Source organism: Dryobates pubescens, chromosome 8 (genome assembly GCF_014839835.1).
Source record: "Dryobates pubescens isolate bDryPub1 chromosome 8, bDryPub1.pri, whole genome shotgun sequence".
Lineage (NCBI taxonomy): Eukaryota > Metazoa > Chordata > Aves > Piciformes > Picidae > Dryobates > Dryobates pubescens.
In genome coordinates this window covers 19,594,829-19,620,811 of record NC_071619.1, presented here as the reverse complement: position 1 = coordinate 19,620,811, position 25,983 = coordinate 19,594,829, and the positions used below count along the sequence as shown (strand labels likewise).

Here is a 25,983-nt window from a genome sequence, read left to right as displayed (position 1 = left end):
CAGTGTAGCTCTGGTCCCTGTCCATAGTGAAAGGCTACTGCCCCTTTCTTTATGCTATACAAAATGCATGCAGCAGATTTCCCACCTCCCAGTCCTGCTGGATTAGTAAAGGACAGCAGAATGGGACAGACTTGCCCTCAGTGCTCCTTAGGAATGGGTGTGCTGGAGAAGCATGGTTCCCTGATAGGACCAGTCCTTCCTGCCTTGCCTCAGGTAGTCCATGTTTGGGGCATACAGATTATTTCCCTCTATTTTGCCAGTCTCATGACCCATCAGATGGGCCATAATCTCTCACCCCACCCCCTCCTGGCAACATTGCCCCTTTCCTGTCAAGCAGAGCCTGTTTCTTTTATATAGCCAAGCAGATGTCTGTCTGCTTGAGGAGAATGTGCAGCGCATGCTTTATGGCCGCACCTGCTCATGCTTGCTTTGGTAATACATCAGGATGGGCTCTTTTATGATGTGAACTACATAAGCAGCATCTCAGTAAAAAGAAAAGCTTGGAAATTTGAAAGAACAACTAGTCCAAGAGACTACCTGCCACTGGCATTGGGGCCAGTTTGCTGCGGCTGGGTTTCTTTCAGCAGTTACCATTACCACACTACAAGAAAATCATGTTGCAAATGGAGCAATGGAGGAATGAAATGGAAAAATACATAGAAAATAAACATGTCTTGATCACAAGGGCAGTATACAAACTCATAGAGCCAGCTGTTTGTTTGCTAGTTTTAAAATATAATTAATGTCTTCAGTTCTGAAATTTTAAGGAATTAAAGTGCAAAGAAGCACAAGCACAAAGATGGTTTCTTATTGCTATTGCTGAAGCCAACAGCTCTTTGCTCATTTTTCTTTGTACTGTATTAATACAAAGAAATACAATATTAGGTGAGGATCTGTCCTCCTATATGCTGTTGTTTGGGCATGGACAGTGCTGAAGTGAAGGCAAAATATTTGTGTTCGCTTGCCTATTATGTGTGATAACCCCCAAAAAAGATTTGAGAATCTGCCTGAAGTGGAATTGCTGAGATTTCGCCTAAATTTCCCTGACTTTGCAGTACAGATCTCTCATCCTGACAGAGATGGAGAACACTGTACCAGAAGAGATCTCCCTCTTCCCCTCATTCCCCCCTCCAAAGTGATACACAATAAGATCAATACAGAAGAATCAGATATGACTTGAAACAAATTAGGCAAAGAAGTTTTCCTTTAGAAAGTCTGCCTGTGCCTTCTGTAACAAAACAGTAGCAATCATAAGAAACAGAATTACTAAGGGTTTGGGTTGGTGTTTTTTGTTAGTTAAGAGAACTTGCAGTTTAGTGGTTTGCTGAATATTCATTCTAATAGAATCCTATATCCAAACCAAACTTGTGCATTATTCAGAATGCTCTCAAATAACCCACAAACCCAACATCCTTATACAAACATATATATAACTGTCTAATGATAACTGCATGGTATGATAATAAGGTATGATAGAGCACATTTTAAAAGTGTGCTTTCAAACTGACATTCTGTTACTGCAGCACAAGATGATAACAGAGTTTCATTGTGGCACACATGGGTGCTCCAAGACTGCCATGTTGCAATTAAAATGCCTATTTTGGATGACAATGCTGGGTGGCACCTTGCTTCTACTGTGACCTGTTGCCATATTTTGTGTCATAATTCCAAGCCTCCAAAGAAGATCAAAATGGCCCACTGATAATACCATTGTATGGGATGATACCATTCACTGGCTCCTTCACGTGGAAGAGACAGGAAAGAACCTGTGTGGGAAATTAAGGCAGTGTATCTTTTAACTGTAGATGGCAAAAGAGTGAGGCAAGAAATACCTTTCCAGTGTTTCATTCTCCATTTCCTTGTGTGTTTAGAGCAAAGCAGAGAACTCTTTGTGGGAATGCCCCTTGCAGGGACTCCTGCTCCTGTTAAAAGAAAAAAGCCCACTAAACTCATTGGGAAGCTGACAGACGAAGGTAAGATATGCAGAACTGCACACATGAGAATTATTTGGATTTCAACCTGAATTTTAGCCTTCAAAATTCCACACTCTGACTGAACTCCCAGAGCAAGACATGTGGTAAACATACCAGGAGGCAGAGCCACAAACGTTACCAGAGCTCAGTCTTCAATCACATCACATTTCTAATTTTCTGTTCAAAAGTATCACACACACACTGAGGTCAGAGATTGACCCTAGATTACACTGTGTAAACTCACATTCTTCTGCAGCATTAATCTGGATGCATCCCATTGTGAATGGAAAGAGAACATGATTCTTTGCAGGTATCAACACTGCAGTGCCTAGTTTTAGTCTGTCTTGTTCTCCCTCTTATAACCTTTGTGTCTAATTTGTTTTTACTCGATGGGAAAGGATTCTTTTGATTCCATCTGAAAAACTCAAAGTTGAAGAGTGGGTAATATAGCAGGAATAATATAACTTGGGGCACTTCTTTCTACTGAATAGGGTGACTTTTAATTAACTGTGGTATCCTTATCTTCTGTTTACTTTTAACAGCATGGGGAAGGTTTTTAGGTTTTCAAAAGCAGTAATTCAGCACTATCCCTTTCTTCAACCATCAAAAAGGGATGTAGAAATGTCTTTGTTAGTGTACAGTCTTAAGAGTTTTGTTTGTCCCTAAGCTCCTTTATTCGAGTAAACAAGTAGGTAAAAATCCAATTTTCAGTTAAAGGACATTTCCTCCTGTGCTATGAAATAGTGCTATGTAAAACTGGCTTTCTGGGGGAAAAAATCTTTAGGTAACATGCAATAAAATAAATGGGTTTATACCAATTTTATGCCAGTTTAAGGATGGAGATACATTTTCTGTTGTAAATGAGACATAAAGGTGTCTAGGTGGTCTTAATCTTGCTTAATACCAAAAAGAAGTAAGCCCAGGAAAACTTGCTTGTTCCGAGAAAAAAGCTGTAAGTGCATTTCTGCAAGATTTTTACACTGGAAATGATTGACTCCATTATTTTCATGGAGAATTGGTGGTAATCAATTAAATGGAAAAAAAGACTTCTAGAGTAACCAGTATGTTAAGACTTAAAGAGACTTTCAGCTGGTTATTGCTTTTCAAAATTTGCCTTAAAACAAACAGATATAATAACACTGCATCTTGCCATGGTTTTAGCATAATGTTTAAACCAAAGCACACCATGGGAGCCTTCCCTCCTAGGAGAGGGAGCAAGAGTAGGGCAGTAACCAGATGCAGTTGTGGAGCATTTTGAGGCAGTACTAAGGAATCCTGCTGTACTGACTGAAGTGCTTCAGATGTGGGACACATGCATCTAGCACTACCTTTATGCAACTCTTCTCTGTGCAGATTTGCCTTGACTGCAGCCCAGAGTACATTCCAGGCACCTACATCCAAAGTGTCATCAATGTAAAAATTTGGTGCACAGGTGTCCAGATTTTGGCTGTAAGGGAAACACCAATTAAGTCAGCCAGCTGAACCCTGGACAAGGTTATTTCCTAAAAAAAATAATTTCAAAGGTAATTTGGCTGCTTTGAAACAATGAACAGGAGGCTTGGAACAGAGTACTTTCTAAAGTGTCCCATTTCATATGTTTTGTAGTCATGCCACAAGAGGTGTCCAAGCTGAACCTGGGGAAGAAGATCAGCATCCCCAGAGATGTGATGCTAGAAGAGCTTTCTCTCCTCACTAACAAAGGATCCAAGATGTTCAAATTACGTCAACTGAGGGTGGAGAAGTTCATTTATGAGAATAACCCTGATGCCTTCACCGACAATTCTGTGGTAGGTTGGAGATTAAAACTAAAAGCTGCTCCATACACCCAGGGTAAACAAGAATGGAGTGTGCCCAAGCTCTCCTGTGTGTGCATGGCTGGAGTCAGGAAGAAAGTGCAGGAAAAGCCCTCAATTATATGAACACACAGGTTGTATTTCCTTTTGGCAGCAGCATTAAGTTTCCTTCAGCAAATACTTGGTATCACACATGCAGAAGCATGACAGCATTCAGCACTGAGTGACAAGGGTATGTTTGGCAGGTGTTCAGAGCTGCACAGGGCAGGACTAATTGATTTTGTACCTATTGCATTTCTTCTTTGCAAGAGGGATATGATCTGCCCAGGTCTGACTTCAGCTCCAGTAGGCGCAGTTCTGTTTTTATCCTAGGATACACTTGTATGCTTCCAGCTGGGCTCATTTCTGCAAGAAGTTATAAATGAAAATCAGATTGAAACCTCTAACCTGACACTGCAATACCTTCGGTTATTTGCTAGAAGTTTGCTTTCTTCTAAAGTATTTTCCTACCAGATGTAAGAAATTATTCCTACAGTATAAATACAGACATTTTCCCCCCTTTCCAATGAGTTATTTAATCTTTGAATTCATATCTACAGTTAATTGCTGATGCAATGTTTTCTGAAGACACTTACAAATTAAACTCTCCTTTTGCATGACTGCCAGCAGTTCAGTACAATAAATAGGAAATGTTCCAGGTTCATATGCATTTTGGTGTAGCACCTTGTCTTCTGATGTTCTTTGAATCTTATTTGGTGTTATTTCATCCCTTTATGGCATCTAGCTTCCAATCCAAGGAAAATCAAGCAAAGTAACAAATGTCAAGCTGAAGAAAATATTCTGCCAAACAAAACCATGGTATTCTTATATCCCTCTGACGTTTTGAAAAGCGACAAAAAGTAAATCTTTATAGTTCACTTCTAAAAATGACAATTTGGGAAGCAGGATGTGGAAAGATGCTTGAAAAAAATAAATAAAACAAAAGTACTTAAAGCTACAACAAAGTGTCAGATTACAAAGCAGGGATACAGACCAGCCACACAACAAGCATATCTGGTGTTGTTAGACTTCGGACAGTTTCTTAATCTCTTTGTGCTTCAAGTAGTTCATCTTTTCAGTGGATTATCTCCTAGAAAGAATGTGAGAATGAATGATGTGTTGAACTTAAGACTCTAGAGATGAAAATCCTAGACAAATGCAAGTGGTTTTCATAAATACTCAGCACTCTCAGAACTTCTAAAACATATCAGAGTGAGCGCCAAGTTCAGATGTCGAAATCTGCTGCAGTAAGGTGGAGTGAGAAAATAAAAAGGTGAGGGAATAAAAAAACTGAAGTCCAAACTTTCAAAGATGTGAGGGTGTCACTTAAGGGAGTCCAGTCAGAGAAATATAAAGCAGATGAGTTGTGACTGACTCAAAAATGGACATGCAAAAAGTCCATCCAAGACTTACGCTACAAAGGTGATGACAATCCCTTCTCTTTTGCTCTGTTTGTTCATTTGCACCTGACTTTTGTCCCTACCTTTTATGTAGTGAATCTTTCCCACCGTTCTGTAAGAACATCCCTTTGTCTTTGAGCAAGACCATAAGATACTGTGCTGTGGAGAAATGTATCTGGAGGTTAGACAAGGCCCTAACCAGCCTAGGATTTTCTTAATGGCTTTGCTATATGAGAACAATGGCATGGTCTCCAAACAGCAGATGGTACTCTGCTTTAAAATCCTCCATGATTCACTTTCAGACCTATCTTTTCTCCACATTCATGGCACATGTAACAAATCTCTATTGGAAGACTTCAGCCTGCCCTAAACTCCTTTCTTGGGGCCATCTTAGCAGTATCACAATGGGTACCACTTGCTGGCTGCCTGTGTGCTCTGTGCAAGGACTCTGACAGGCTGCATCCACTGTGGGTAACTTTTCTCATTTTACTGCAGTCAGAGCAGTAAGAAGAAAAGCTGAGTGATCACAGCAACTGAGCCACTGTCTCAGAGAGCTGGTTGCTCTTAGACAGGTAATGGCCCAAGATCTGTGGCTTCACTTTCATCAAAAAGCCCCTTTGATTAGCTTTGTGTTCCTTTCCTTTCTTGCTCCTGGCTCTGCTCAAAGATGCAGAAAAGAAGACTTAAACAAAGGGAAACTGTGAGAAGAATATAATGGCAAAGAATTCCTACTGCTACTTCTCATACTTCCTCCTCCAAGTTAATTTCATGTCCTTTGTTCCCCATCCCAAATAAGTCCTTGTGATTTTAATCCTGTGGGACAGTGAATTCAAAGCTGGTAGTGTGTTTTCTGCTTTTATGTCACAGATTTCTTAACTGTCCTAGAATATCCTCAGGACACCCTTAGCAAAGTTGAGCAAAAAAGGCCTGGGATGGAGTACAGACTGTTTCTTTCCCTTAATAGAACTTTAATAGTAAAGGTACTGTAAGATAAAAACACACAAAGAGACAGATTTGTAAAAATAAATCCACACTATGTAAGGGATACCAGAAATAGCCTGTACTGTAGCCATAGGCCTTCCACATACAGGGGATCTCAGCAGATCCGTTCTCCTGCTTCTGTCCTCCTCCTCCAGCTAAACAATGACACTGGACAATCAGATCATTCTCCTTACTTCTGGTAGAGAAAAGACACCCATATTGTGTATGCATGAACACCAAACAGCTCCATGCAAGACTGAAATCTTGCCACTCTCTGTCATGGCTACGGCTCCATTCATCCAGTTAAAGCCAAATGGTAGCTAAACCCACAGAAAAAATGCCTGGCAGCTCCCCACAAAACAAAATGTACTTCCTACTGTGTAGCTGTCTTCAATATTATGAGCTTCTTCTCTTGCAAATATAGTGTAGATGGGGATGTTTTTTTGAGAGGGCTGAGTTTGACACTTTTAAATCACTGACACCTTGCCAAACAGGGAGAGGCTGTGATGATCGTGATATCCTCTTTGTTTGGTGCTGTACTAGGGAAGCTGGACTCTGCTGAGCCCTCTATAGTGAATCTGAAGAAGGATTTATTCTCCTTGCCCCAGGCTATGCCACCCTGTCACAGGAGCTGTGGTTCTCTCCATGTCTCAGAGGATATTATCAACCTCACTGTGGAGCTGCAAGATGCAATTTACTACTGACTAAAGATTATGATGAAATCCTGGTGAATCTTGCTATGTTCTCTATTACTGTAACATGTGACCAACTATAGTATGAATGAAATTACTACTTTTTTTCTTTTTAATGGCGAAACTGAACCATGGAGTAGATTAATGCATCACCACAAATCATAGAGATTTGATCTCCTAAATCCGCCTTCCCTGTTCAGCAATTAATAGGTCAGTAGTTCATAGACCTTTCTTTCACTTTATAGTGCTAAATCTTTTGGGCTTCAAACACATCAAGATCATATGAAACTGGCCTTATAGACCCACTGATTATTGCCCTACCTCCTTTCAAGGTCCCATCTTTCCTTTGGGAACTTCTGTGTGGCTTCTTGCTATCATCAAGTGGAAACTGAATATAGAACCACAGCTTTTTGGGTGCTGCAGTTATGCTGGTTGTCTTCCTGTACGGATCCTTAAAAACAGTCCTTCTAGCCCTTCTGCTAGTAAAAACCTGTGGCCTGATTTGGGTTACATGCAGGAGACAATTTATAGAAAGACTTGATTTGCCTTTCTTTTTTTCCTGCCCCTTCCCTCCCTGCCCTTTCTATTTGACCTATCAGACCTGAAATTCAAAACATTAGGAAGGTGAAACCACCAATATCTGATCAGACAGTTATTAGCAGCAGTACATCAAAAAACCCAGACCCACAAAGGAAAAAAACCCTCTATGATACTTTCTCAGACTTGCCCACAAGCAAAAATAAATATGGTCTCCACACCTTGGCCATGCTGTATGAAAACAAACTGAATGTGTTGGTAAGTAATTTCTGCTGGACTTCAGGTCAAGAGGCTTCTCCAGATAAATTATGACACCAAGTGTGAAACAAAACAGAAGTGAAAAAGGGCTAAAGAACTGGATTACTGTTCTTCTGGATAATGGCATGAGTTACTCTGTATTCCTTTTGCTGCTATACCAGAACTTGGAGGAGTAAGCAGAGGTGGCAGAAACAAAATGGAAGTGGTTAACATTCCAACACCAAAAGTGGCCTTCAGAGCAGATAGAAGGACAGGAACAACCTGCTACAGAGATCAGAAACACTGAATATCCAGACAGGATACAGTGTGGAAGGAAAGGATAAAGATGGAGGAACAGTCAGCAGTTACCTGATTTAATGCACAAGCATGCACTCATGGCTCTTTTTGTCCCTTAGTGTACTTAGAAGAATGCCAGTCAAGATCATTTGAGGTAGGGTAAAAAGGAGAGTGCTAGGAGAAACATTCTTTCTGGGAAGTCTGTTTTGCAGGGAATAGTAAACTTCTCAAACAAATGTTACAGGATCATTATAAACTGAGATATTACACCCTCAAGTTATGACCCAAGTGGAGAGAGTTTGCTGATATGTAACTTTTCCAACAAATTGAGCATTGCTGTTCTGGAGATGGACAGGTACAGAAGACCTACAGGTCCAAACTATACCCAAAGGTGGTAAGACTGACTATGAAGTCTGCCTTCTTCTCAAGAAGTGACTGGAACCAGCAGAGTGAGAGAGAAAAAGCTTTCTGTTTTCACCGTAGTTTGTTAGAGCACTATGAGAAAATACTGGACCAAAACTCTGAAACTCAGTTTCTTTGTTCTGCAAAGAATATGCAGCAAGGATGATATAAAATATACAAGGAACATAGAAATAATTTTGGGTAGTATTAGTTAAAAATCCCTATTATTTAGATGGGTAAATTCAAGCATAGAGCTAAAAAATAATCTGCCTAAGATTAAACAGCAAGCCAGAAGTAAACCTGGAAATAGCAGGAGCTCAGCCTGCTGTGCCTCTAAAGGGAGCATGTTTTGTTTTGTTTTGTTTTGTTTTTTAAATCATTAGGTTAGGACACTTTAATAGCTCAGACTGCATTTATTTTCATCCTTTTTCAAAAGAGAATCATAGGCTACCCAACTCCAAAATAAGGACTGAGGCACACGCTTTGATAAAAACAGCAGGCAGCCTCTGAGACTCTCCGAGTGTCTGAATTTTAAATCTCCCATCCCACCATTAAGGAGCATTTGAGTGGCTGCCACTGAGAGGACGTAGACACAGTAACTTCAGAAGTGTTAGTAACCACACAGGCATCAAACCTTTGGGAAGCTCTTTATCAGTGAGGTGGAAATAGAAACACATTTGGTGGCCTCAATCATTCTTTTTAGGGCACAGCAAGGAGCTGATGGGGAGCACAGAGTGTCTCCTCCTGGGGACTGCCTCCAGTGACATCAGAACCTTGAGATACTTAGAGATCTCCGTTTCATTCGTTGGCTCATCTTTCATTATTTATTTTTCTCTAGACAAATGCAGCAGCTCTATAGAATACAGAATTCATCCATCTAGGCACTCAGCCTGCAGGATAAGGCGCTTGCTGACACTGAGGACTTCTAAGACATGAGCCCAATTTGTTAAGCCAACCCAGGGAACTAAACATCACAGGAACTTGTCACAATTGTTTCCTTGTTAATGTGGACTTAGGGATGCTGAGGGACTGATAACAGCCACTACCTCCAGTAACACAGACAGGGCAGACCCTGCCACAGAGGAACTGTTGATCTGCCTCCAGAACCAAGGAGAAGGTTATCAGCCTTCTCAACTGACACTTCTCGGCTTCTCCCCTGAGACATTTGCCAATAGGGTCAATCGACCCTACCTGAAAAGTCAGTTTTTTGATGAGAATATGTACATGAATATAAATCACTGTTAGCAGTGATCCAAGATATTAATTTCCCTAAACTGTAAGCTGTATTTCACTCTGAACACCCTGACCAGAAGCATGCTCTAAGTACCGAAGACAAAGCTGCACTGACCCATCTTTGACTACATTGAGACTCCTGCTTGAAGCTGTCTTGGAATGAGCTCATTTTAATCCAGCGAGGTTCAAGATTTAAAAAATAGGAATGTGCCTTTGCCTCCTGTTAAATTGAGCCAAGACAATCTGTTATGGTGGCTAAACTACAGAAAACAGTATTTTTATTCTAGCAGGTGAGTAGACTAGGGTATTGCACGGAAAATACATCTATCCTATCTGAATGGAGATGTCGGCTGAACATAGGATGTTTTCCCAGTGGTTCCATGAAGTATCATGAACTAACCTGAGACCAATCAAAATAATTTTATTTGCAGTTAAGACTTAGGTGTGGCTTTCCTGAGGCAGACCTTGTGTTTCAGAGAAACTTCACTCTCACTTAGTGATAATAGTGCCACTTAAAATAACACCACCTGACAATGATGCCCCTACCTGGTCACAGCAAATACTGCTGTGCACAAAATCAAACCAGCCCTTTTTACTGTACTTTGTGTTATGCTAATATTTTGTGACCTTGTTCGGTTTTGTTGTTTTGCTTTGCCAGAATGTGAATTTAAGTAACCAGAAGTAAAGAGAAATAAGCGTTTAATTCTCAGGAAAGGCACACACCATGGGTGAAACTTGAAGGAAAACTGATGCAAATCATGTTTTGAAATTACAGAGCAAATCAGCAGAAGCATTAACCTTGCATATATGTTAGCATTTGGAGAATAACCTCATTCTGACCCCTAACCCTCAAAATACCCTCTTCTTTTTTTTTTTAAAGTTTGCCTTTTTACAGCTACATAGCTCCCACACATAATTGAACAGATTGCCCTGCTAGCTCCTGTGTACAGATTATTGCTCACAATCCTCTCCCCTCTCAGGGCTTCCTGACATTCAGGGGAACATTATCTCCTCTGCTCCTAAAAAGGGAATTCCCTGCAGCTAGGAGGACAGACAGTCCCTAAAGGCCCTGGGGGCACCAGCTCTGCCTCTTCAGCTTGCAGCTGGCTGCTTGCCTGGGTTGCAGCCTGTGACCTGCTGTGAAACCCTGGACACTCTTGCTGGAGATACAGGGAGCAGAGGGTTAGATAATTCTGCCTTGAGCCTTGTGGAGTTTTCACTTCTCATCTATATTTAGCTGACTGAACAGCTGGCCTTGGAAGCCTGTTTACAGCCTGGAAAGCTTCTTTTTGCTGAACTACTAGGTATAAGAACACTGAGAAAGCCTTAACCCTTTGAAAGCCAGCCCCGAGGTTGGCATTTGACTCCTGTTGACTGCCCGAGATTAATTTATACAAGCAGAATTGCATAAGGGAGAACTACAGATTAATTTGCTTCAGCTGTATCTGTTGTGTCTTTGTGCATCTGCAGCCAGTCCTCTAGCCCAGTAAGAAAGACCTTATGTGATGTAAAACTCAGGTTACTTGTATTATATGCCTATGTGGGCTACAATACACAAGAGAAACTTTTTTATATAGGAGTCAAGCTTTGATCTCACTTATGACTGATACATAAAACATTTTTCTGAACATATTATATCAGTTTCTCTTCCACACAAGTACTCATTAAATTTGCTGTGGGCAAAGACAGGACCTTGTGCTGGCACTGCAGGGTCTGTAAATCCTGCATGGGCTCTTTGCCCCTTCACTATATACTGCAGGGATTGTGACTTCTAGCCTGGAATGGCCAGAATAAATGGCCTAGAAAATACTGCAAGCTTGATTTTACTGATGGATACAGCTTGCTTTCTTGCCTTGTTGCTGGTTAGTTGTGGCTCATTAATGCATGTATTGCTACAAACAAAAGTGGGTTTTTTGGTGTTTTTTGTTTGTTTGTTTGTTTTGTTTTGTTTTTCTGGTGGTGTCCTGATGTCATTCATGGTTTCCCAGGCTACTAACTCTTCAGTCTTTCTCATCATGTAAACACCTCTCCCCATGCAGATCTTCAAATACATGGAAAACAGATATATGGGCAGTCATCTTCCAGGCTTCTATATAGTCACAGGTACCCTGTTGTACTGTGTCGCTGTGCCCTATAACACTTAGCTTCCACACAATAATCAAGCTGACTTTGCTGGGCTATCTTTTACCTTGACATACTTTCCCACAGGTTAGCCAGTGTAGTTTTGACTGGACCTTTACCTGATCTGGCAAAACCTGTATTTCCTTTCCCCTCCTCCTGTATTTCATATTGATCATTGCTGGGTGCAATATGCAGATCCCTTTCTTCTCACTCTGATCATATAAAATTACGGAGGTGTCCATTTAAAGGTGTGCTTCTATTGCCCTTGCTGCTATTCTACAACTGCTCCTATATGGAGCATAAAGAATAACTCACATGAATTTTTGCCACTGGTTTTGTAACTGAGAACACAAAACCGGTCAGATCATAGACACTCAGGATTTCAGGTTCTGGGACCCAAACATCAAATGTGAATGAACCATGTCCTGTAACAAGGATTCCTACTCTCTTTTCTCCTGCCCTAGGATCACTTTCAGAAGTTCATTCCACCAGGAGGGCATTATGGGGAAGATGCTCATGGCTATGCACACGGACAAATGGTAGGAGGAGTGACAGCTGGGCAGCATGGCTCCAGTAAGCAGCAGTATCCCACTGGTCCTCCAAGGCCTGGAAGCAAAGGAGGCCCTGGGGTCAGTGAAGGGCAGAGTGCTGGGGAATCGGCTGGAAGTGGTGGAGAAGGAGGTGATGGTACCGAGAAAGGCAAGTATCTCTCTGCAATATCAAGAAATAGCTACATCTCTCCAGAGCTTGTACCAACCTTATTCTTAGGGACAAGTAAATTCATATGACTAAACCCCAAATTCTTCTACATTAAGTTCCATTGCAAAGCCTAGAAAAGTTGAACTGCCTTTAACCTGATAGTTTTGTTTGCCTCCTTCTGTATTGCTCAGTCATAGGCAAGAGGCAGAAATATCTTCCTTGGGTGGACCAAAGAAATGATAGGAAACTTTACTGATCTCCTGCGGTTGGTACAGCAGTAAGCCAGCCAGTTGGTACAGCAGTAAGCCCTTTCCTTTCAAGGATTTCACACAATGGTGACCACTACTGGAGACAGCAGTACAAGCTCTTCAGCTCAGTAGTCTTAACTGACACATCAGTTTCAAGTATATAAACCCTACTTTCATATCAAAGCTTCCACCTGAACAAACAGCACTTTTTAGATAATCTTCAGAAAGGAACAGCAATATTTCAAAAAGTTATCTGTAATCACCACTGGTCTGCTCAAGCAATACCTTAATGAGTGAAGGCTTTTCTCACTGGATTTTGTCTTTGCAGAATTTTATTCTGTTTAGTTTGGCCAGAAATCTCTAGAACCAAATCCTTTTTATGAAAATGAGCAGGAGAAATCATTATTTAACAATTGCTATGGTATTTTACAACAAAAAAAACCAACAAATCTGCTTGGGAACTGGGAACCATTGTCACAAATGACCAAACAAATGACTAGTAATATCCAAGGGTTTTAATTTATATTCTGGGAGAACCTGCATTTTATATAGGAATCATCTTTGGCATTTCTCTGTGAAAAAGAAATCTGCGAAAACTCTCTGTCTTCCTATAAGAGATTTTTCTCTATTGTTACCCTATTTCTCCATGTGGGGAGAAGGAGAATTATATAATCCAATAGATTTCACTGCAGAAACACATCACAACTGCTTTTATTTTTCAACCCTAGAAATCAATTTACTTCTAAACTACTTAGTTTATGGCTTTCACACAGAAAGATGGGAGTAGTTGTTTGGTTTTTTAAAAATTAAAATGAGATTCTTGCACATGTCTACAATTCTCTGAAACCAGGGAAGCCCAGGATTTGGCAAGGTTTGAAGAAAATAAGCAAGACAAAGAAATAAGGTGTGATAAAGTTTCAGACAAGAATAATAGTGTTCATTCTTTGCCACTTACTTCAGAAGAATTTATCTTTTCCACACAGTCTATAGCACCATTTCAAGACAAAAGGAAAGCTTTAGAATGTTTAACTCCATTAACCTATTATTCCTATCTACCCTAATCAAGCTAAGCAGACAGCCTTGCCCAGGAGTTTTAAGGCTTATGAAAGTGTGCTACATACCAATATATAAACAAAGCTCTTAGCAGAAAGGTGACATTATACAGAACTGGGAAAAAAAAGAAGAAAACAAAATAAGAGGCATACAGAATGAAAACCTTTGTCTAAACTAATTTGCTTAATGAAGCAGCTATAAGCTAACCTAAAATTTCTAGCAATCAAGTATAGGACTTAACAACAAAGTGTAGCTCTGTCACTGACAGCATTTTAGCTTTCAGAGAGATACCACACCATATTTTCAAACTGCTTTTAGCCATCCTGAGACTAACCCAGACTTACCTCTTAACATCCCTGTTGAGGAGGGGAAAATATTCATGTCTGTTCAAGTAACCACAAAGAAAATGTCAACTTATGAAAATACTGAGTCAAAGGAGATGGTGATTTAGAATACTCAAGAATAGACCACTGAGGAAGACAATAGTAAAGATGGTTGTGGGTTGCCAAGACCCTAACAGAATACTTAAAAGATTTTGGCCATTTAGAGCCACTTCAAAGTCTCAGCCTAGTTTTGGAGTTTACAGTCAGGGCTTTGGTTTTTTTGCTTTTGATGATGATGGCAAGGTTTAGGTAGATGCATTATGCCTGTAAATTACGCTTTTTAAAAGCTTCCCCCAGGGTAGTGAAAAAGATGATGGAGTAAGGACATTGGTTCTTGAGGTAAGAGGTTTCTATCTGAGTGGTCAGAAAGAAGAATGAAAAATTGGGTTGTAAATATATGCTCTAATGCAAATTCCTGGACAAGCAGCTTTTATATTGTGCAAAATCTGCTTTTCTGGATAAGGACAGAAGTGGTGTATAACAGTCTTTTTAAAGAGAAATCTAATCACATAATTTAGAACTTGATCTAGGAGTTACAGAATCTGGAAACAAAATTGGTGTTTCAACTTCAATAGCAGAATACAGAAAAGCAATCTATTAAGACGAAGTGTAACTAGTGTCTGACTCCAATATAACTAGAGTGTTTTACCTTCCTCTTTTTACAGGTGGAAAGTCAGGAGACAAGAAGGTCACTATATTTAAAACTTACATCTCCCCCTGGGAACGAGCAATGGGTATCAGCCCTGAGGACAAAAGCCAGTTCACCATTGACTTACTGTCATATAGTCCCAAAGGTGATTTCCCCCATTACAAGTCCTTTAACCGGTGAGTCTTCTTAAATATTCAATTCAACTTTATTCAGCATGAGAAAAGACAACAACCCAGGTCATAGTCGTCCTGTCTTGTGCGATGTAAGTATTCTCTTACAAAGAGAAGATACATTAATAGTAAAGATTTTAATTCAGCTTATGGACAGAAAACCTGTGCAGCTGGCTAAGAGGACCTTTAATCCTATTGCCCTTTCTTTCTCACCTCATTTGAGCAGGGAGATTTAGTTTGCTACTGTTTATTACTACAGACATTTAAAGTTCAAAAGCTCAGGAAAATTACTTATGATCTGAAGCCACATATACTGCACAGCACTTCAGATAAGAATCAGAATTTTCCTGCTGCTTCTGATAAGAACAGAAAGTTTTACAAATATTTCTAGGGTAGCAATGCTTTTCTGTTAACCTCTCTATATAATCTGGCCACTCACTTCAATAGCCTCAGGACATCAGAACCCAGGACAAACACAAATGCCCCTAATTTGTGCAATAATGCAGCCTCTGCTTCCTACATGTACAGGGTACCAATAGTATGAAAGGTGTGTTGCTTAGTGGAGACTGATGAGACAGGGAAAGGAAGTGCACAGGAGCAGAGAAGGGGTTTTTTTTGTTTGTTTGTTTTGAAGTATTTTTTAGAACCTTCTTGGGTAGAATTTGTTGGTAGTTAAATTTACAAATTCAGTAAGTTTGATTATTTATTTTCTAAATCCTATTATTTACCTATTTTCTGTTGCTAACTCCATGTATTTCCCTGTGCCAGGACTGCAATGCCTTATGGGGGTTATGAGAAAGCGGCCAAACGGATGACCTTCAAAGTGCCTCAGTTTGATATTTGCCCTTTGATACCAGAATCTCTCATGATATATAATCAAAATTTCAGCAACAGACCCTCCTTCAACAGAACCCCAATACCTTGGATGCCTTCAGGAGACACCTCTGAGTACCATACTGATGTCAACGTGCCAAGGAGTGGTGAAACAGAAGAGCTGTAAAATCCCACCTCCAAGGCCTTCCTTTTTTCTCAGCCCCTTCTATTTGCAAGTTGATAGTAAGGAGCCGAAAAGCACAACTCCAGTTCTGTCACCCCACCCTTTCTTTCACACTTAGCCCAGACAAGTTCCTAGCAGGTTCTAAACTTATCTTTGTTGTGGTGTTGATCCATATCACAAACAGTTTGAATGAAAGGAGCTTTTTATTCACCAGGGCATAAAAGGGCAAAACTAGAAAGTGTTTTTCTGTTTAGCAATGCTAAATGCTACCTGTCTGCACCATAATAAATCTGTTTTGTCATATATTAAGAAGTAATAAACCACCAGAAGAAAAAAGCTTTTGTGTTTTCTCTTTTAAAAATGCTGCTGAATCAACTTGCAGATTGGCAATAACAAAAGTTTCACAATTAGACTGCTAGCATGTGAAGAAAGACTGGGGACTGGCGGAGATGGTCATAAGTGGGTTGGATAAATACCACAAAACTGATGAAGAATGATGACTTTGAGGGGAAATACACAGGAAATCATAACAGCATCAGAGATAAAATTGTGAGACAACCTGTAACTGTAGAAGACAAAGCATTTCACTGTCACCTAAGATTCCCTAATTATCCAGAGTATGAAATAGGTGACAGTTTAAGCAGGTCTTCCCTCACACAGAGAGATCAAGAAGGCAACAGGGGCAGAGAAAGGCACAGTCACACCCAAGTGAGATGAATTAGGTGGTACTGTATCTTCTGAACATTTCAACAAAAAAGGAAAAGATTGTCTTTTTTGACATGTTCCTACAAAGTGTTTTGAGTTGAAAACCAATCCTCTGAAAAACTTGCTTTGTTTCTTTGGATCAAATGGATACAGAAACTAATCGAAACTACATTTCCCACGCTGATTTCCTTTTTTTAATGCCTACACAGATACATGGAAATTTCATGGTGAAAGATATTTAAATGTGAAATTCTACTATTTTATTCTGTATTTGTGTCTGGAGATAAGGTTGCTGTGGGTTTTCTAACATTTTTAATCAACCTAGCTTTTTCAATTGCATTGTAATTAAGGGTGAGAGTTTTCTTTTCAATTTCACAAAGCATTTTAACTCTATTCGAGGAATCCAGGCTACAAAGAGAATGATAGAGACAGGGAAAATTTCAGAGAAAATTAGGTGACATGAAGCAAAATATTTTCCCATCAAATATGCCATTCATTCCCTCCTATTTTCTGACATGGATTTTAGACTCTTGCAACACACAATTACATGATTTTCTTTAAAAAATAAATACATTTTGCTTTCATAGTAAATATGTCAGAATCAGCAGAAACAGGACAGTTTTGTACCTGGATGTCATGGTCTTTTTTCACTAGCAGGTGTTCCAAATCATGGGCAAATTGCACAACTCAGCCGGTGCAGAGGGCAGGCTGCTCCAAGGAGAGGTGAGCCTCAGGCAAGCTCAGTGCAGGTAGTGCCCTCACCAACCAGCACACAAAGCCCACCACAGCTGAGCATGGCAGAGAGAGATGAGTGCTTGTGACAGGGCCCATGAATCATGCCAGACATGGTGAGAGGATGAATCAGGCCATCCAGAGAGTCTGGTGAGAAGCAAAGAGACAAGGCTGGACACAAGCTACACTGTGGGTCCAAAGTCCCTCTAGAAGACAGGCTACCTCCAACACAGGTCTCTGGCCCACCTAGGAGGCAAGCCTGCAGGCCAGCACTCCTATAACATAGCTCAGACAAGGATCCCAGGCCCAAGACTGAATTCGAATGGAATTTCTGGGCTGTAAGTGGAGTGAAGATCCCAGGTGAGGCTGGTAAGGGCATCTAAGATCCCTGAAAAATGTTACCAAAATGTCTGGTAATTCCAGTATAATCACAACAATCATTAGTTCTACTGGAACACAGGAGAAAACAAGACTAAATAAAACAAGTCTTTAGAAGAGGCGGGAAAAAGTAAGAAATATTGTGCAGAAATAGAACAGTGCTCCCTGGTGGCAGCATCCAGCAAGTAGGTCAAAGGACTGGGCTATATGACCAAAGCTCTCTGGTTCATCATTTACTACCGGAAAAGGTGTTTTGTCTGTGTGTTCCATTACCCCAAACCCTAAATACGGATAAAAAGTTGCAATGTTCTTGGAATTAATATTGTATCATGGCACATTAATAATAATATAGCTATAATTCATACTTGTAAGCTAAGAGGATACTTCGGTTTTGCTAAATGTGCTTAATGAAGCATACAGCTCTGCTTTTGCCAGCAGACTTTGCATCGCAAATCCTGTCAGGCAGGATTTATGTCCTTTTGTCTGTAGCACAAAATGAGAAATACAACACTCCATGTTGTAGAACAATTCAGATAACTATTCTCTTGCTGTTTAAGTAGCATCAGATTAAACTAGTTTAATGATTTATTCAAGGTAATGTTAAAAGTGAGAAAAATCAGTAAACCAAATTCTGTCTGGAAAATAATTAATTTCAGTGAGGCTTGCAGCTACTGTAATCAGGGCAGAAGTTTGTCCAAAATGATCAAATATTTAAGAGAAAGTAAGCAACTGTTCCTGCTCTTTGTTTTCCTTGGGTTGTGATGTAGACTAAGGGGAATTGCCAATGCCAGAGAATTATTTATATTGGAAATAAGAGGATTTTATAAGATATAATTACAGTGGATTTCCCCACATACTGGGAGCTACAGAATAGAAACTTAGTCATGTGCTTTTAAGCAGGATCATAGTCAGAGATAAATAAGAATGAACAAATTATTGAGCCCATCCTCTTGTAAGGGCAGGCTACAGTTCCCTGGTAGAGGATTTACTGGATATTAAGCTTACACTCCATGGAAGAGCAGCCAAAAATTAATTTAATAGAGAGGGGCTGCACCATGAAAAAGAGATTGGGAAGCTTTTTGTGACATTTAGATCATCCACTCCAAACAAAAAGTTCTTATATTTTTAGTTATTTACAGTGTTTTAGGGATTTAGGGTTTTTAGGATGGGGTTTCTGGGACGTATGCAGCAAGAAGGAAATTTATGAGTAGGGCTTTTTCAGTTTCCAAGCTTTGTTTCTCTGATGTAAGGCAACTTCTATGATAAAGACTGCAAGCTACACTGAAAATGCATAAAAGTGCCCATGTTTTAATGCAAAAGAAAGGTGTTCAACAAAATCTCAGCAATACTATCAACAAATACAACCAGTTCCTGAGAGCAGCTGCTTCAGAATCAGCCCATCCAGCAGTGCTCATCCTACCCAACCCTTAAGGCAGAATGGTGGGCACTTGGTAGAAAGCAAAGGCTTCAACTCCACCCAGGGAGCCTGCACCATCCATGAAGGTGGCTGAACTGCAGGAGACCATGATGTGAGAAACGAACTCACTGCTGAAATTTATAACCAGTTTATTATAAAATAAAAGCAACACAGCGCTGGGCGCATAGCGAGTTTGCTAGAGGCGCACCTTAACAACACGAGTTGAACTTATCTAGACGGCAAACATACATATTAATATAGTAAAAGTACATATTCATATATTCCCCAGCACGCTCCCACCCCTCTCCATCAGGACTGAGACAAAACCTGCACTTTTAACCTGGCCAGTCTTTAGACCTGTTGGCACCTCACCTTTCTCTCCCAATGCCCCACACAATACAGACCATCACCAACGAATGAGCCCAACAACCGAACCCCACGGTCCTTGCGAAAGCCAAATATTAAAGGCAACACAATTTCTCACAATGAGAAGTCTGCGTAGCATCAGGGAGGCAAAAGAGGAGTTAGTCTTCTTGTTCCAAGCACAGCCTGCTGAGAAAACACAGCCTGCAGCTGTATGGTCAAATACACCCTCACTGGCACATACAGAAAGGAGAGGACCCAACAATGCAGAGGAGTGGAAGCTTGCAACTGCAAGAACCAGCAGAAAGAAAATACCTTCCTCAAAGCCTGAGGTGCTCTTGCAGAACTGTTTCATTGTTCTGCAGGCTGAAGAGGTAAACCACATTTCATCACACAAAACCCTGGAGCTAGGTAAGGCAGCCTGAACTGTGCAACTAAGAAAAAGTGATGGGTGTTAGGTGATTGAGAAGCATGGAAGCTCCCATTTGCTGACCTGACTCACTCTCCACTGAGGTTTGCTGTTTATGGGGGGCTTGCATCAGGGATGTCACTTGAGAGATTACCAAACCTTGTACAGCACACTATTATCCACTACTGCTGTTTCACATAGGAACCAGTGATAGAGACAAAACCAATCTGAGGACTGCCAGGGACTACAGGGCTCTGTCAGTAGCAGTGAAGGACTCAGAGGTAGTCTTTTCATCAATCTTCCAAGTCAAAGAGATTTAATGGGTCAGTTGAATTGGGCAAATCAGTGAATCACTACAGGAGTGATGTCACAGTCAGGGTTTTGACTGCTGAGACCATGGGAACCACTTTGAGAAACGTGGTCTCCTGGGGACCAATGAGGTCCAACTCTCCAAGAAAGGGAACAGCCAAAGGCTTGGGAACATAGTAAAGAAGTATTTAAACTAAAGTTCCCAGAGGAGGGAACAAAAGGGACAAGAGACAGAGCAGTTAGAACTTAGCCAAAACAATGCAGCCAAAGTCAAGCAGGAGCCAGCAGAAACACAAAGTTAGTATCTCCCAGATTGAAGAGGCAAGAACAGAGAGAAACTGTTTTGCAAACTAAATCTTATGGTAGATAACTCTTCAATGGAGTGTTTAGAACTATCATTATTTTCTTTTTTTACATCCAATAGTGATTTATTTACATTTTACTATTTCTGTTCAAGATCTGTGAAAAATTTTAAAGGCATAGCCTAAAACTACCACACTGCCCATCAGCAGCACATATGCCAGTTTCTCTTGAATGAGTATTAGAAAAGTTTGCAGGCCAGCCTGCTGGCTCCCAGCACACTAATACATTTATATGCAATCTCGTCTCTGCCCAAATCCTCAAACTGCAGGTTAAAAACTAGTTCAGGCAAGTTGCTGATTCTGTCTTGGAGATACGCCTGACCAGAATGACAGATAAGCATGCAGAATTTGCAGACACAGGCAGAAGCAAGATTGCACACATTTTGTGGAACCCTACATTTGTGAACTGCTGAGCATGTGGGATTCGAGACACTATTAATTATATTAATGGCATCACATATCCACTAATAGAAGTCTCTTCAGCTAATGTAATTAGCAGAGTCTCTAGTTTGTATCTCTTGCTTTCCGCATTTTACACACAGTAAGCATCATCTTCTCTCTGATGACCATCTTCTGCTAGCAGTACGGTTTACACAATGCTTTAATGAGTGCAAGTCCTTGCTTAGATTAATATATTGTGTTAATTAACATATGAAGTAAAGAGAACTACATGAACCACTACACTCTTAGACAGAGTCTAAACTCCAAACAGTTCAATAAAGAAATTCTCAAATAAAAACTCTTCCTTTAATTTTGATTATATTTTTTAGAAACATTATTTATATCAAATTTTGTAACATACACTTTCCAGCTTTTTTGTTTTGCTTTGACATTTTGATAAATAATAAAACCCCACAAAATACTTTTTTGCAAAGAGTTTCAATTTTAGAAGTCTGGTTTTCATTTAAAGAAAATTCTACCTAATGTACATTCAGGCAGAAATGACACAAATAAATGTGCAGACAGGGACCACCAGCCTTTTGAAATAGGAAGATATTAAAGCTATAGGTACAGCCAAAATTATAGTGAACATTTGCCTTTCAAAAATCCAGTGAACAAGTAAATGCATAAATAAGGTGAGATTAATTCATGATCTTCTTATTCTCATGCCAAACCAAAATAGTTATTTTCCTTTGTTCTTCTAACAAGGCTTACTAGGAACACTTATTTTTGGGAAATTTAGACACGAAAGGCACAATCATACCACAATAAAATGATAAAGTTCTCAGTTCTTAGGCTCAGACATGAACCAAAGGTAGCACCACTGTTTTACACCATGTCCCTGCATTTGTTGCTGGGGATCAAAAACACACAAGAAGAGCACTAACAACAGTGAAAAAGGCTACCCACCAAGCAATGCTTTACATCTGCTCCACAGCATCCCTCTACATGAAAGGGTAAATAAGGACTCTGCAGACTCCCCCTTCTTAGCGGGGGAAGTTCCTGCCTTAAGCAACAATCCCATTACATATCATTCACTGCAGGGAAAACAAAGTGGCCCCTGGAAGGAGGAACAAACAAATTAGAAACTTTCTGCTGGACAGCCCAAGGATGACCTACGGGCCTTATCGCACAGGACCTCCCCTGTTCACAGATGCTACACAAATCCAATTACACTGAAGAGTGCTTTAGTCAAACTCCACAGTGCCTGGCTCAGATGAGTAATTACTTCCCTATTCTATCATAAAAATAGCCATACTTTAACGGGCCTGAAGCTAGCTTCATTATGCTTACTATCTCTAAATATTTTTCTTAATTATCTTTGGTCCCTAAGAAAGGCTTGAGGTCTTCCTCACTTGCTCCCTCTCCTGGTATGATTGGCTGGATTACCAAAGCAAAAGACTGAACTGGAATGGGAAGTCACAAGTAAACAAATGAACAAACATTTTTTGGTATTATTTTAGTGCTGCTGGAAATGCTGTACCAACAGCACTCACACAAACGGTAGTTCATACCCCCCTATATACAAACAGTATACTTTCAGTGTTTGCTATAGGCAGAACAAAAGGTAGTTTCAGTGCTCTAGCCATACTGTATGCATCCGGTGTACCACTGATCTCAATTATCAGAAGCTGGTAAATCAGGCATACAGAAATACGTGTTTTAGATATACAACATTATATGTCAACTCACTTCTTGTATATAAAAATGGGGTGCAACAACAAGAGGAAAAAAAACCTTCCTGCACAACTTACAGAGGTGGTGGCACTCCTCCAATGATTGTTACAAAAGACGTAACTCAGATGTCATATACACTGAAATACAAAGGCAGAAAAGAAACTATTAGCCCTCATGTCTTCAAGTTTCAGTTTGAGTAATTAATTACATTGATTAGCCAGGGTGCTAGCACTGAGATACCAACTGCTTCATGGAAATGCCAGTCCCACTAATCATCTTCTAATCATCTTCCTCCTCTACTCACATGATCCTGAATTCATTGGAAAGGACCCATTTATTTCATTGGGCTTGAAACATGTTTCTTGGTTATCACTAAAACTACTACGACACCAGTTAATATAATTTCCAGCACTCTGTACTAGTGACAGGAAAATCACATACTGCAATGTGCAACTGATGCAGAAAACAGGAATTTGGTATTATATTTACACATTTTAATAATCAGGAGGGGGAAATATTGTATATAGCTTATTAAAATTTTCCCAGGTCCTGAGACAGTCTTAATTCATGCCGTAAGTACTGGGACGGATAACGCTGAACATACGATGTTACGGCTCTAACCTGTGAGGAAACCCAGCTCCCACATGAACTAAAGGTAACCTTTTGCTAGAGGTAAACGCGTTGGACGTTACCTTTGGCTAGTCATATCCTATGGCTATTACAGCCCGTATTTTGCACTTCTTGTAAATTATACATGTTCTGCAAGCGCACCTGCTTCCTTTCTAGTAAGAAAAAAGTTATTTCTATTTCAACAGCTCTATCGAGAAAACTCTGCTGCATCGGCTGAAAAGCGCTGACCCTTCGCTAAGCAGCGTCAAGTGAAACAAGCCGCAGCGCCTCAAGCGGGAAGTGCTCTGCGGCGCCCGGCCTGGCCTGGCCCGCCCCGAGCGGCGTCTCCCCCGGCGCTGCGCCACCCCGCCCCGCTCGGAACCCGGCAACCACCGAGCCCCGAGTGCCGCCGCCTCGGCAGAGTATGGCGGTTTGCCGGTACAATCATATACTTCCTAGCTTCGGGCTGCGTCTGGGGACAGCATTATGGGCGGCCTTGAAGTGAAGGGGGGGTGAGGTATTAAAAGACAGTGAAGATCTCTGAACCCTTCTGGGAATAGACAGCGGGTTATGCCGCCTGCCTCTGAAGCGCCCCGACTCGAGATACGGCCGCCCTGAGCGAAGGGAATCAGCACCAGCCCTGGCAAAAACGGACGGGACGGAGCCAACCTCACGGACAGCACTCCGCTACCTCACCTCTCTCGCGAGAGGAGGTGCCTCCGGCGCGGCCCGCGGCTCTCGCGGGACGCTGAAGCCTCTCGCGAGAGGCTGTTGCCGCGGCTGCCCGTAGCTATAGCAGCGGGAGATGAGGGCGACTGAGGGGAGGGGATGCTGCGCGCCGCGGCCGGGCGCGACGCCAGCAGGTAGGGACTTACCACGCTGCTTCGTGGTGGTGTTGGAGCCCGCCACCGATCCTTCCCCCCTTAGCGGGAAGCCGTCGGGACTCATGTGGTGCTGGGCAGCACAGGGGCCGTGGCTCCGGCTGCCAGACGGGAGGGGTCGCTCCCTTCGGTGGCACGGGCGGGCTGAGCGAGGGGTCCGAGCAGTTTGTATCTCGGTGCCTGCAGCGGCCAGGACCCTGTGGGGCGCGGCCGAAACCTAGGATTCACCGCTATCGTGGTTTTGTTTTTTTTTTTTTTCCCCGTGAGGAAAAATAAAACCAAACAAGCGTTAACTGGTGGCTTGTTCCATGTGCCTGGGGACCTACCAGTGTCTCTCCCAGCTCTAAAGTGGCGCAGCCCGGACGGCCTGGCCTCTGCTTGTGGAGGGCAGCCAGCCCACACGTGGATCGGCGGTGGTCAGCAGGGTTTCTGTGCTGAGGCGCAGCCGGGGCCGGGGCCTGACCTCGGGCGTGACTGCCTGAGGGACCCTCGCTGCCTGCCGGCAGCTGGTCAGCTTGAGAACAGGAAAAGGAGTTGCAGGTACGAGAAAAAGAGGATACTGGAGGTTAGGAAGGTCTTTTATCAACAGAGATCTTTGAAATTAATAGCACTGACACTGCGTTGTGTTGGTTAATAACTCGGACGTGATCAACCGGCGTTAAAAGTTAAACTTGTATGAAAGCTGTTGGTTGGGAAAAACCTCTCAGTTATAGTATTATAGTGTTGGTGAAAGGCAAAAACATGTGCCTTCCCCCCCTCTTTCTTTCTTTCTTAAAAAAAAGGAAAAGCTGTTTACTTTTCAGGACCTGATTTCAGTTGAAACCCTTCGCGCAGTAGGAGGATTATGAGTGAGGATTCCTGAGGATTACAGCCCTACATAGAAACTATAACAATACACATCTTCTGCTTTCAAAAACTTGCAGACACAATGGCTTGGTTTTTTCAGCTGAGCGTTGTCGAGGGTATTATGGTGCCTGATGGTGCGTGTGAAAAGAATTCAAAGAGCTTTTCAGATTTCTGAGCAAGTTCTGAGTGTTATAATCGTGGAAAAGACGTACATGTGAAATGCTGGAAAATGAGTTGTGCAATTTCTCACGTAGTTTGAAAGAAAGAAATACGTGCTGAAAACAAGTGTCTCTATAGACTTGTGCTACTTCACAGGCTTGAAAATTTACAACTGAAAGGTTTTGTGATGCAATACACTTGACACAGAATAGCAGTCTCGGAAAACAGCGGCAACACAGGTAGTCTTGTGTTTGCTTCCAGAGGGAAAGTACTGCTGTGCTGAAAACTAAATTACTGAGGTCATGTGTAACTTTAAGATGGTAACGTCTAAAAACAATTACTAGAAGAGTATTATGGGCTAAAGTAATCAGAAGTCTTTTGAACTCTGTTATAATTTAGGAAGTGATAAAAATAATAATTTCTATCTAAAGACAGGATATAGTTTAAATTGTATTTCAGCACCTATACAAGAGTATAGTGCATAACACTTAGACTGAATTAAATAGAAGTTTTTTTGTGTTTTGTTTCCCCCCCCCCCCCCCCCCCCCCCCCCCCCCGGATGATGTCATCCAGGAAGCCTTTTGCCACATTATTCATGGGGTGAGGAGTAAGGTTTCTGCTTGTTTTGTTCTGTAACAGACAAACTTAGACTTATCCCAGAGAATTTATAAACTTTGCATTGTTAACGCTAGTGTCAGCTGTAAAAGCATTTCAATAAACTTCTTGCAGTCATTGCAGGTAAAAATTATGCCAGTTCTTCTCTCTATTCTGGGTTAGCAAGTCTATTTTGA

At 41.2% G+C, this 25,983-nt stretch overlaps 1 protein-coding gene across 1 annotated transcript; it reads left to right on the top strand.

Moving 5' to 3' along the window:
* Positions 1-1,864: 1,864 nt before the first annotated feature.
* MYOZ1 (myozenin 1) lies at positions 1,865-16,228 on the top strand. Its single transcript, XM_009897657.2, has 5 exons — positions 1,865-1,973; positions 3,579-3,760; positions 12,170-12,404; positions 14,754-14,913; positions 15,676-16,228. Exons 1-5 carry the CDS (start codon positions 1,898-1,900, stop codon positions 15,905-15,907), a joined length of 885 nt encoding a protein of 294 aa, XP_009895959.1. The 5' UTR covers positions 1,865-1,897; the 3' UTR covers positions 15,908-16,228.
* Positions 16,229-25,983: the final 9,755 nt, after the last annotated feature.

Coding starts and splice junctions, on each gene's coding strand:
- MYOZ1 (XM_009897657.2), top strand. CDS start 1,898: ATGCCCCTTGCAGGGACTCCTGCTCCTGTTAAAAGAAAAAAGCCCACT. Junction 1,974..3,578: donor TGGGAAGCTGACAGACGAAG/GTAAGATATGCA, acceptor TATGTTTTGTAG/TCATGCCACAAGAGGTGTCC. Junction 3,761..12,169: donor CCTTCACCGACAATTCTGTG/GTAGGTTGGAGA, acceptor CTCCTGCCCTAG/GATCACTTTCAGAAGTTCAT.